The sequence below is a fragment of the Brachyistius frenatus genome, unplaced genomic scaffold (assembly GCF_029030835.1).
Source record: "Brachyistius frenatus isolate BFR_SWC_R1_liver_20210118 unplaced genomic scaffold, ASM2903083v1 Contig_37, whole genome shotgun sequence".
Taxonomy (NCBI): Eukaryota; Metazoa; Chordata; class Actinopteri; family Embiotocidae; genus Brachyistius; species Brachyistius frenatus.
In genome coordinates this window covers 3259309-3272717 of record NW_027210636.1, presented here as the reverse complement: position 1 = coordinate 3272717, position 13409 = coordinate 3259309, and the positions used below count along the sequence as shown (strand labels likewise).

Below are 13409 nucleotides of genomic sequence, written 5' to 3'. Positions count from 1 at the left end.
AATTTATTTTTATTTATTTTTTTTTTTAGCTGCATGATTTAATGCTGCCTGCTCCCTCTCTCTTCTCAGCCCGCTGTGACAACCACCCCTAAAGCAACCAAGAACGGCAAGCCAGGTTATGATGACACCACTCTGCCCCTGATGGAGAAGAACCAAGGTCAGTCAGTGTGTGTGTGTGTGTGTGTGTGTGTGTGTGTGTGTGTGTGTGTGTGTTGCTGTTTTTGCCTGCTTAGAGGACTAAATTAGTAGATTTAGATATGACTGACATGAAGAACAACTAAATGCCTCTGTTATCTAGTTCACTAAAGAGTATGCACTACTACGCCTTATTTGAAGGCTGAGACTGAGGATGTTCAAATCCCATGAAAATGTCTTGGTCAGCACTCAGCCCTGAGCCAAGCTGGTTCATGTTAAACATGTAAGTCTTTAAAAACATATTATAGTCATTAGATTCCACTTTTGTCCTGGACTGCAACAGCTGAATCCTTGTCACCGACTGACCATTGGTTGACAAATTTACGACAACTTCTTGTGTTCATTTCAAATGGAAAGCTTATCTCAGAGGCAGTAGGGAAATCAGAGAATCATAGATCCCCGCAGCTTCATCCATCTCATCCCAGGTGCCACTCCGTGATGTTATTATTGTGGTCATTACCCAGAGTTCACAGCCATAGGTTAAGGAAGGGATGGAGAATATACTGTATTACTGCTACTGCGTCTCCGAGCCTAATAAAATTAGAAGCCTGCTGGAATTTCATATCATTCAGCCGGATTTGACCCAGTCTGGTTAAAACATATTCAGTAATTTCCTAAAACAGCCTGGCACTTACCCAAATGGAAATTAATTTTGCAATTTTGAGGTACTATCTTCATCAGGTGTGTGCTTTGTACTTTTGGCAGCCAGATTTTGTGTGTGGGGCTAATTTAAAATACACTCCAGTGCCCATTTGATGACGGTGAAGGAACATGTCACCTTGTTTAACAGTGTGTTGGGACAGCAATGGAGAATAAGGTATATCAGCCTTTGGCTACACATTGTTGGTTTTCTGGTTTTCATGGGATTTGTTGACATAAAAAAAAAAAGTCTTGGGAGTCATCCTTTAAGAAGCGGCTCAAAAAACAAATTATGGAAAAAATAGTAATATAATAATAGATTGTCCGAAAGACTGAAAGTCCTCAAAGCAGGTTGAAACAAACTACTAACATCTACTGGGCAGTGTGTGTGTGTGTGTGTGTGTGTGTGTGTGTGTGTGTGTGTGTGTGTGTGTGTGTGTGTGTGTGTGTGTGTGTGTGTGTGTGTGTGTGTGTGTGTGTGTGTGTGTGTGTGTGCGTGTCCGTGTCCACTCACCGAGGACATGTATGTTTATTTTTTTTCTCATGGCTATATTGAAGCGCTGTGCTTACCACATTACTACTCTCATCCCGTGCGTGGTGAAGCTGTGGTGTGTTGAATGTTGCAATAATGCTATTCATAGGAGTCAGAAAGAAAAACAGCAACTAAAAATGGGAAGTGGAGCTCTGAACAGCGTACTGCTGCTGTTTCAGAAAAACCTTCCAACACTGAGAAGGTTAGTTTTGATGGAATTATCCTCCATGAAAATGAAGAGAGGCATTTTAGATGGTTTTTAAATTATTGTAATAGTGTCAGAGATGAAGAAAATGACCTGAACTTTTAAGTTTGTGTTGCTGTTTCCACATTTAAGAACTAAGGTGGAGGTTTTCTACAGCAGCAGCAGTATGTACAGGGGCGGGAAGGGAAATTGTGTAGTGCATTGGCCCAACAACAAACATCTCTTTGACAGAGGAGTCAACACCGTAGCAGCAGCAGTTAACTGTCCTGATTTTTTTTTTTTTTTTTTTTTTTTTTTCATCCATACATGCAAATGAATGGCAGCGCTCATCTCTGCCCACTCTCAGTTTGCATTATTCAATCACTGGCCGAGAACCATCACCCTGAAAAAAAAAAAAAGAAAGCAGCAGCAGCGTTTTGGCTCAATGACTCAGTTTTGTGTGTGTGCCTTTTTTTTTTTTTTTTTTTTTTTTTTTTTCTACAAATGGCATATGAATACTTTTCAGGCACCAGGAAATGTGGCAGTGGTGATATGATACCTATGGATGAGCTGGGCCCAGGTAAGAGCCAGACTGCATGCTCGTCCTCAGCCAAAGAAGAGCTAGCTCTCCCCTAATCTCTCTCCGGTGTCCAATAGTGCCGTCTTTGATTCGGCATCTCCTCTGCTAGTTCTTTAACCGTTGCCAAGATGTTTTGTTTTTTGTTTTTTTATCTGAAAATTCGAACCAGTGAACACTGATCTTGGTTTGATGGCTTTGGACTGAGCTTCAGACATGAGCTCTTTGATGCTGTATGCAAGACCCCTCTCTTGACAAGATGTTTGTACCAAGCTGGGCCTTCATTAGATGCTCAACACTGCAAGATGTGGGTGGTTCTCTCACTTCATAATGAATATACTCTTAATATATCATAGGGCACATTTCCTCTGCTGCGCTTCCTTCAAAGTAAATATTCCTTCTGGTGTTAAAAATATAGAATTGCAACTTTGACTGTCTTTTAGTGTTTTTTGAGTCTTTTTCCATGTTCATTTGTGACACTTGAGGGTGATAGAATAAGATTTTTGTCCATTGTGTTTTTTTTCTATCCTTTTCCCCAAACTCACTCTTTTAGATTTTAAGATGTTGTTTTTTTAAATTTTTATATCCACGCTGCTGAGCCTGTAATTATCGAGCATCTCACAATCCCTTCAAGTAAAAAACACTTCTACCTCTAGTAGAAGTTTTGAATCATTTATATAGCTTTTCACACTGACTTTCAACAAGGAGAAGAGTTTCTTCAAGGAGAGAGTGTGATGCTGCTGTATAAAGCAGCTGCAAACCGGAACTCATGATGTTTATTTATGACAACTGTGTTAGAGATGTTCTCCTCATAATAAGCAGTGACGTGCCGCTGGGTCAGTCATCGTAAACTCATACTGTGCATCCAAACCTCGTTCAAACCCAAAATGCAAAGATAAGTTCCCAGATATGACAGACTGAATGTTGGTGAAATTCTCATAAAATGATTCAAAAGGCATCTAGAAAATTCTCCATTTGATAACGCTGTCATACAGCAAAGTGAGCCTGAGGTGCAGAAATCCACACATCCTTACGGACATCCGTTATCAAAGGAGAAAAAGGTCAAAGTAGAACCAAACACAGCATTTGTCTGCAACCTGGTGTCACGCCTAAATGTGTAATACACCTGCCAGTCCACTACAGGACAGCGTGTCAGTGTCCTGGTTTCGCTTTGCTTAGGCGAGAAAAAACATGTACTTAGTTTTTGTTAAAAAAGAAAAGCATATTGTTATATTTTTTTAAAACAATCTGAGGTGGTTAAAGTGAGGAAAATATTTCTTTCAAGAAATCCTTGTCACTTTCCCTCAGACTCAAATCTCAGTCTCCTGGCTGAAAGTCAGCTGTCTTATCCGTCCATCCAGCCCCAAATTGTGTGCCTATATGAACTAACAAACATTTGTTGCGTGACCTGTGTCATGGTGGTCTTTTTTACACCAAGCCGAGGCCAGCGCAGTCTTCTCCAGTAAACCGGCTTCTGCATGATCCCGGGCTGTTCTCAGAGAAGCTGCTGGTTAGAGCGGAAAATACTGTTTGTGTGTGCATTTGTTAAGATGGTTTAGAAGACAGGGTCAAAAACATTTGAACATACTTCATCTAGTTTGTTTAAGACTTACTCTGAGGGTAAATAACATGAGAAAGTTTAGACAAGCGTGTGATGGCGTGTGGGTTCGACTCCGCCGTGTCCAACAACTTTCCTGCCAAGTGCTGCAGTGCAGATGAGCTTTCTGTCTCTCTTCACAGGTTAAAACAACAATTGATCTGTCAAGAGCTTTTCTTTCCATCAAAGAGACAGAGCAATTAGCTGACTATTGTTGTCTGACCTCATTAGATGGATACTCCACCATTGACCAGAGGGACAAGGACTGCAAATACAAGGCAGTGGACGGCTCGGTGGACCTGACAGAACGGGAGCCATTAAAGGTACAGACAGCTCGTCTGATCTCTTCAGGGAATCGGGGCACCGACGATGAAATAATGACGTCTCATTGAAATATTACCACGTCCTCTCCCTTTGTGTCTCTCTCTTTCTGTTTTCTGTGGTGGGTCCTCATTAGAGGCTCTTAATCCTATCGATTCTTTAAAGAGGTTGGAAGTTGTCGCTCTCTGTTAACGTTGCCACCGCAGCTTCCGCGCGCTGTGGACAGCCTCAGATCTGTGAGCCACCAGTTAATCGAGTGTAAGCTTTTGGAGTCTGTAAAGTAATTAATCTGAGACTGATTAAAAGAACCGCCAACAAGCGCTCCTCGTGGAGACGACCCCTCGCCTTGGCAATGAACAGGCTGCTGCATTATCAAGTGGTCGTCTGCTGATTATACAGACGCTTCAGCCAAAGTTTGTTTATCCGTCGAGCTGATTGGCCATGCAGCCTCAAAGCAGAGTCACAGGATGATGGCCTCAGAGGATGTTCGACATGTGTCAGATGACGCTCAAGTACTTTTTGTAATTAATTTTTCTGCTACTTTGGTGCTTCACGGACGGGGTTTGCCTTGTGGGACTCTAAAACGAATGCAGTAAAGAGACTCGCTTTGCATATGTCCATGTCATAGTTAAAACTAACTTGTAAAAATATTTTTGAGGCAAATAAAGGCTGGAAATTAAATCTGTCTCCAGTTAATAGTCTGCAGCTTTGTTGTTTTTATCTGGAATACAATATCATCACTTTGATGTTGGTGTCTAGTTATTTGTGTTTTTATTAAAAATCGGGAAAAGTTTATGATAATTTAAGTTTTTTGAAAGTTTTTAGAGTTTCACAACGTTGATTTAAAGTCATACAGAAAGTGTCGCCTCCTCTGTGGCCGCAGATTACTGTGGTAAGTAATGGTAAATGCTAAAATGTAGTGTAACGGTAGTGCAAGCAGCACTGAAGCAGTACCACGATAGTCATGAAGTTATTGACCTGACTCAGTGAAGCCAATCACAAATAAATATCTATATATAGTTTGCTAACATTAGCCAACGGAAGCTACACCAAGAGTGCACTTTATTGTTTAATGATTAAATGGGAAAACTTTACAAAAAGGAAACATGAATTATCATGAATTCCTGCATGACTTCAGCGTGATTTAATACGTTAATACCTCATGAAATGGCCAGGAAGTAACATGAGTTCAAAGTCTTTCATTCATGATCTCATGCATGAACAACACATTAATTCAAACATTAACTCATCATCTGTGATTATTATTTTTGGGTCTGTCCACTTACCTGCAGGTTACTATGAATAGGACACGAACATATAAACTCAGACATCATAACAATTGAAAAACATTTGTTCTCATTAATTGTTCTCACACGTTGGAGCACATGATTATGTTTAATAACTCGTGATGATTCATGATGTACGCACCTTAGTTAAAGCTTTAATTAATGTGTTGTTCATGCGAGAGATTGTGAATGAAAGACTTTGAAGTCATGTTACTTCCTGACGATTTCATGGTTTTAATGCGTGAAGTCATGCAGGAATTCATGATAATTTATTCAACCTTAAGTGAAGTGTTACCAATACAAAACATACAAAGCTTTCATTTCCAAGAGGACTGTGATATTCAAAAGGTATATGTTTGCTTTAAAGTCTAAAGTTGGGTCGTGTGTTCTCTGTGTTTCCTTCGACTGTGAGATTAGTATAACAGAAAATATCTAAGAGATGAAACCAAGATCTTTTTTTTATTTAAAATGTCCATTTCTATCAGCAGTGATTTCTTTTATTTAAAGAGCAGCTCAACACCAGAGTGAAAGCAACGTTTCACTGCTCTCTGGTTAAAACTTACAATATTCAGACACCAAGTTAAACCACCGGACGTCTCCATAAGAAATGATTTTCAGCTGGTGTTCAATTCTTTTTTTCATTTCTATTTTCAGTGCTGATTTTTATTGTAGCTGATGTTTTTCCTGCCTTGACAAAATGTTAGCGAAGCTGTAATGAAATCAAAGTTTGCCCTCAAACGCAGAGCCGAGACCGGAGTGTAAACTTTTGAGGATTTTCAGCCATTGAAGTCATATAAACAAAGAATACAGCAACAAAGTTCAAACTTCAACCGTTTTATTTTGGTTGACAAGCACTTTTCATCCTATCAGGCTAACCACTAAAGCATTTCAGAGTCGAAGATAAGACTGTCACATCTTGAAAGGGCAAATATTTGAACCAGCTCTGAAGCTACAGACAGCAGTAATCGCAGCAAACAGTTGTGTTTATCTTCAGAGTGTACGAGCCTGCTCACGTTTATTCCAAAGCTATATGCGAAGTCTGCCGACTGTACTTCCAGGAGGTGTTTCTGCCCGCTTTTGAATGCAACTTTGGCTGTTGGAAGTGCTCTCTCCCTCTTTCATTTGCATGTTTTGTAATCACTCTGACTTCTTTCCAAGCTTTCCTTAAAGGCAGGGAACTAACACGGGCTTCTCTGATCCTGTATGCATCTGTGTGTGTGTGTGTGTGTGTGTGTGTGTGTGTGTGTGTGTGTGTGTGTGTGTGTGTGTGTGTGTGTGTGTGTGAAATGTATTGACCTCCTTTTGTTTTCCTGTGTTTTTTTTGTTGTTTTTTTTAACCCGCCCTCCTGTGGCTGCAGAATGACACAAATAGGAAACACTATATCAGGAGTAACAGGCCTGCGGTCAGTCTGGTGGACGCTTGTGATGTTAAGCCCCAACCTGTTGACTCCTGGGTCTAAATGCATGCATGGTAGGTCTGAAATAATTCAAGCACAAACCAAAGATTGGGATGGATTGTGGCATCCTTTTCATTCCTTGTTTGTTCATCACTCCCGTTCTGCTTTTCCTCTCACCCTCACACTTTTATCACCTGCGAGTCACCCAGAGCAGTCAGCCGGAGGAGTCACCTCGTTCTTCTCAGGGAAATTTGTGTCATCGTCACTTGTAATTCAATTGAAAACAACTTTTAATGTCTTATATTTAATGTTGAATTTGGTTTTGAGGCTAATGGGGCATAAATGACAACAAATTTGGAGTTGTAAATCTGCCCTCTAATCACTAAAAGATGAATTGCAGACGCAGAAAAAAAACAACAACGTGACTTCTCCGCTCTGCAATCCACGTCGAAAGTCGATGGACTTCGGTCTCTGTTTACAATTCAGCACCACCTGTCTCATTGAAATGTACGCCGAGGCTCACTCGCTGCTTCCCCTGACAGCCTTTGCTGAAATCGGTGGCAAATGATGAAGGGGAATCATTCTCCTGCACTCCAAAGAGATCCTCCAGGGACTCAGTTATCCCTTAATAAAAAAATAAAAAAGCAGTATCGGGAGGAAGAAAAAGATGTGCGCACATTCAAACACACTCCCGATCTCTCCTCTGTCTGCATTCATCGTACACGCCGTTTCATTGGGTCAAAGCAAGATGATTTCAGAGAAATCATTCATGTAAGTTGATAAATTGATGAGGGAAGGCAACACGTATAATAGGCATATAACGCGTTATTGAATCAGAGATTACAACAGAGGGTTACATGAATTTATGCATTTGTGTACATTTTGAGGTCTGAAGTAGTTGATTTGAATATTGTGTACGTACATTTCTGATACAAGTGATCACTTCGTGGCTTATATTGTAACTTAAATGATCATGTTTTTCTGTAAGTTACAGAAAGAAAGAAAACCTGCATCTTTGTGGTTCAGAGATGACCTAAAACATTTTTTTTTTTTACCGGAGAGAATTAAATGTATTTCGGTAAAATGCTAAACTGAAACCAGTAAAATCGAATAAAGGCTGTCTGTTGGAGAAAGAAAAAAAAAAATCTCTATTTCACGCAAGAAATTTAAATTCGCAGTGTCCTAAAACCTGTAAACATGTTTTATTCCTAGTAGTATTTCTCTGTGGTGTGATCCTTCATTTTATATCCCACTAAATGACTTTCACAAGGCTGATCTGGGTGAGCTTCAGTAGTTGTCACTGTACTGCCAGCAGCATTTATCTCTTCCCGCCGCCGCCTCCTCCTCCTCCTTCTCCTCCTCTTTCTCCTCCTCCTCCTCGCTGCCATTGTCCTCTCCTCTGCCAGTGGCCTCTTATCAGACCTCACTGCCTTCCCCAATTGTCATCCTCTTATCTCCGTCATCCTCGTCAGTGGCCTTCCATCCAAATTCTTACATTTCCATCCATTGTACTATCGTGCGAAATACTCCGCAGGGGGACTCTTGACAGATTAAGTGCTTTGATTTGTGGTGTTCGTTGCAATTTTTGCCACTTAAGTTACAATCAGCTATAGGTAATGGTAAGAATGAGTCATCAGGTAAGTCATTTTCACTTCATTTAGCACATGCAGGGTTTCATCCAGCACATTAAGCACCTGTTTTGCTGTCTCTTGCCTCCATTCGCCATCTGGACTGACACGACTGAAGCCTCGACAGTAATGTCATTTTTCAAATACTGTACTGTGAAAATGCCGACTGGTTGTCTTTGCTGTCTGGTGTGAAAACACAAATGGAGAGTTTCGTTCCGAATTCCCATGCATTGATTGGTAAATGGAGTTTCTACCTACTATAAAAACAATTTTTTTTAAAAACACTTCATCTTTTGCATTTGTATGTTACTGAACTGAATATTTAGATATTTTTCAGCATTTTGTCATGCAATCAAGAATATTGTTATTGCAGAAATACCCCCAAATCTTGTGGTATTGTTGTAGCCCCATATTGTCCACCCCCACCTGGGATGCTCCTCTTACATCTGAGTGGAGCTACATTGGCTGCTAATTCTCTCTTTATTTGTCACGACAAGCGACACCTTTCAGATTACACCTGACCATTTTTTTTTTCTATTGGGGAAATTAGAATTCGAATTTTGGACTGAAACTCTTCATTTACTGTTATTTCAAACTGACTCGATATTTCTTCTAATATTTTTCTCTCTCATTCATGTGCTTCAGGCTTAAAATAGCAACAGTGCCACACTCCAGCTAGAAGAGGATCTCTCATATCACTACTGCCATTTCACGTGGAACACATCTTTGGAGTTGGACGTTGTACAGAAAAGGGGATTTAAAAAAATAAAATAATGATCACAACAGCGACTACCCAGCGGCAGCCAGCATTCAGTCATGCTTTTCAGAGAAAATTTTTCAAAAGAATAAAAAGTGACTATTCCTACTACTTTCTCATATCTACATTCCCACTGGACATCATGTGAATTTTACAGTGTTGACTCTAGTTGAGCTCTAACGGTGACGGGGAATCGGACGGAGGCCGGTGCTGGTGAAGGAACAGACATGTGATGGGGAGACAAAGTGAAGTAGAGAAAGCGAACGGAAAAGGAACGTGTGTTGGAAAGAAACCTGTCGTAGAAGAAACGGGAAATGAATGTTGTTGTTTTTGTCATTTCAGTTTTCAAATCTGGAAGAAGTTTGTATCACAAAATGTTGTGGGTTTTGGAGAATTTTGCTTTCAGTTTGTTGTCTGACTTTTGGTATTTTGATGTGAACAGGTTTGGACGGGTGTGTTTGAAGGTCACCGAATGTTTTGTTTTTGGTTTGATGGGGTGGACACGGCGAAAAGAAACTACAAGGAGAGAAACCGAGCCCGCGAAGAGCTGTAGCATAGTGGATGAACATGTGCTCCCAGCAGCCTGCTCTCATGAACTTCAAATCCATTTGGGTTCACTGTGTTTTAAAACAAAAACAAAAAAAAAACAAGAAAAAAAAAGTGCACTCAGTGAGTTTCCTCACTGAGTGAGGGAGTTTGAAATCAAACGTGTTCAACAGGTGTTTGATGTCCATTTTATAATGTCAGAGGAGTCTGCAAGTTGTGGTCTGGAGACAAGCAAGTGACATAGCGAGTACATCTGATGGAGTTTCTGTTCACACTGCATCACAAAAGTGGAGTGGAAATGAACAAAAGCAACAAAGACTTTCTGTTTCACTGCGGTCAACATGTATGAGCCGAACGACATGTTGGCCTTCACTCGCAGAGCTGTGGTTACTCAAGTAACCACTCAGGTTGTGCAGTGATACGGAGTTTCCTGGCTGGTTGCTGGTTGTCAATGATGTGTATTAAAAGAGGATATAAGGCATTTTGTTTATAAATGATTTGTGTTTTTGAAAAGAGAGGCGAAGATTGTTCTCTTGTTGAAAGGATAGATCTAAAAGCATTTTTTTTTATTTTTGTTGTTTTTTTTTTTTATAAATGTATATTCGGGTCAAAAAAAAAAAAAAAACGGAAAAACGAAGGAGAAAAAATAAACAATAAAAATTACCGACTTCTTAGTTGTATATTAATATCACATTGTTTGGAAAGCACATCTCATTTGATAAAGGCTCACCATGTTTGAAAGCAAGAAATAACCACGTAACTTAAATGTGTGTCAAATATTGTCGCGTTACGCCGACGATCACCTATTTATATTTTGTATTTGTCCAAAAAGGTTGCTGAAAAAAAAAGTTTATCTGCAGTGTTCTTTATAAAGGCGTTGGATACAGGTTCGACTGGCTGCCCTTGCATCTTCAAAATAGACACTCTGGAGGGGTCAGAGGTCAGACAGAGGTAAATGGGATAGACAAGAGATGGCAGTGTTAATACAAAAAAAAAAAAAAATCCCCTAATTTTTCTTCCCAGTGCATTTACACCAAATCACCACCAACCCTGAACCCTCCTTCACCGGTGCATCTTAAAGAGAATTATTCAGTCGTGAGCATGAAGAAAATCTGTACAGATGTTTATATTCTATTCTTTCCAAGTGCCAGTTTTTTTGTGGTGTCATTTGGATATTAACTAATTCATTTGTGTGCAGGAAGAGACTACAGGCGGATGATTGGATGTGGTTCAAGGCAAAATACAAGCGTTGCATCGCACTGTATAGATTAAATCATGAAATTTGGTCATATAGTATATATTTTTACAGCGTTACAGGGTGGGCAGTTGAGGTGCAGAACAGCAGAGGGATGCAGAGACATGTTGCCATTGAAGAGAATCCAGTCCCAGGTGGTTTTCACTCATGCGTCATAGAGGCGAACGGCATGTGCCTGCGTTGAAGTCAGATTTTTTTTTTTTTCTTTGTGACGTATGTGACTTTATAAAGCTTGCATATTTTACACAGTGTTTACAAAGATGTACGTTGTGGTAAAAATCAAGGAACTACAAAAAAAAAGATCTTTACTGTATAGATTTTAATTTCAGAAGCTAAAAAAAAAAAAAAAAAAAAACGTATAATTACCCGGCATCCCTTTTGTGTGTCCTCAGAAGTGTGTGCTCTCATTGGACAAAGACCCATTAGACTGTCTATTCCTAACTGCACTACGCAGTACCACAACCAAAGGATCTGGAGTTGTATTTACATGAATTCATTCAGAAAGGGGGTTTTTGGTTTTGTGGATGTGCAGCCCGTCGTGGATTTACAAAATAAAGAGCCAAGCAACTGTGCTACAGAACAACCGGACATGGACACACATCGACTCAAACAAACCTACCTGTGTAGATATAACCGATACAAGACCGTCAAAATAAAGTAACTGTACTACTCAGTAGCAGATGTGTTTGTACCTATCATGTGCCTTAACCTTTTCCATGGTAGATAAAGATATGTGTGTTTTATATAACTTTATTCCTCCCCTTCGACTGTCATCTCTACATTACGTCTGTTCACCTTCTCTGTCTTTGTCAGCCTCCCTCCCTTTTTACTCCACTCAACTCATCACTTTATCATCCTGCACCCCCCCCCCCCATCCCACACACACACATCCCACTTTGCCCCCCCCCCTCCCAAAACCCCAAGTAGGTTAGACTGTTGGTGGGTTTCTGCCTTGTATTACATTGTATTATAAACTTTTAAAAAGATAGTCATTCGAAAAATGGTTTTGATTTCCTGTAGAGGACTAAAGTTGTTAATGCTTTCGTAGCGAGCAGAAGCGATGCCACAGTGACAGAATGTATTATGTTAATTTTACTAATACCCAGAGGCAAATATTACGCTTGTTAAACATAACGGAAAAATACTGGTTTGTAGAGTATAAATTTGGTGTGTTTTCAATAAATCATGCCTGGAAAGAAGGCGTTGCTCGGCTCTGTGTCTTATTTTATATGATTATGTGATTCATTTTCAGGAAGACTCGAGGTCTAAAGTTTTGACAGCAGCCCCTAGAGGCAATAATGTTTTTATTGCCAAACCCCAGACTTAATAAAGGGTCAGTTTACCCAAATTATAAAAGTCTAATTTCAGTTGGTGCTGAGCAGTTTACAGCGCAACTACAATTGACCAAAGAAATAGTCCATTTGGAATTGTTGAATGTGGATAATTGAGAGTAAACATGAGGATATATATATATATTTTTTTTTATGGGGGGGAGGGGGGGTATTATTTATTTATTATTTCAATGCTGTAATCAGATTTTATTTAGTCCACTTCTATTGCATTGGGCTGGAAGCCAAAATGTCAGAGATGCATATCTCAAAGTCTGTACAAAGTGAATCGAAGCTACCCGCATTACTGTGAAACCACCGGAGGTCATTTTCATCATTTAATCCAAACAGACCCTTTAATTTAAGTGCTCTGACCAACTCGTCTCATTTTGCTTATTGATGTTCTTCGAGCAAACGTTTTAAAGATATTACCAAGGCAGTTTCAGCAGAAGCAAGTTATATCAAAAGCAGTCTGTGCCCTCTGTATGTGCAGGGCAGTCCGAGTAACATTAGCATCTTTTCCTCCACGGATTTTCACTCTTATGTAGGTGTGGTAGAGTGCGTAGTCACCTTATTGTATATGCGGGCCTGCATATTCACAGCGTCTGAATCTTTCATTTGAGTTTATTCTGTTTTTAGTCATGAAAGAAGGAAAAGTGTGATCAAATACATAAAATCAACATTCCAAATATATCCAAGGGGCAATTTTAGATCATATGAAAATGTACTTAAAAGTGACTGTCCTGATAGAAGGATTTTTATCACACAAACAAATGATTGTTTCTGAGCATCTGTGAGCGTAGAATTAGTTTAAAAAATATATATATATATATATATACATGAGTTAAAATCTTTTGACCAAATAATTAATGTTGTCCGCCAATGTAATAATGTAAACTTTACCCTGGAAACAGGAAGTGTCATTGCTAGAGAGGCACAGGTGGAACATTAATCACACCTTGATTGAATCCTCTTAATGAACTATGTCAGTAGACAGCACAGACTATAATCAGGGTCCTGTAATTATACCCATAATGAATGTGCTTTCATGCTTGTAAATCATGTTAGTCGACAAATTTGAGCAAATTTGGGAACTATATGGATTAAATGCAAGGAAATGCTGCCAATTTCACGTGTGATTGGCATTCATATTATTGATATTACTCA

The 13409-nt window shown here is 39.6% G+C and overlaps 1 protein-coding gene across 6 annotated transcripts in view; it reads left to right on the top strand.

Moving 5' to 3' along the window:
- Nucleotides 1-12113, top strand: part of arvcfb (ARVCF delta catenin family member b) — a 221081-nt gene extending 208968 nt beyond the window's left edge. For all 6 annotated transcript variants that reach the window (XM_069701664.1, XM_069701663.1, XM_069701662.1 and 3 more), the window contains 4 exons: nucleotides 70-157; nucleotides 3956-4047; nucleotides 6690-6802; nucleotides 9002-12113. In XM_069701664.1, coding sequence (XP_069557765.1) covers nucleotides 70-157; nucleotides 3956-4047; nucleotides 6690-6791 — 282 coding nt within the window. In that variant the 3' untranslated portion in view covers nucleotides 6792-6802; nucleotides 9002-12113. The remainder of the gene's footprint in view (nucleotides 1-69; nucleotides 158-3955; nucleotides 4048-6689; nucleotides 6803-9001) is intronic.
- Nucleotides 12114-13409: the final 1296 nt, after the last annotated feature.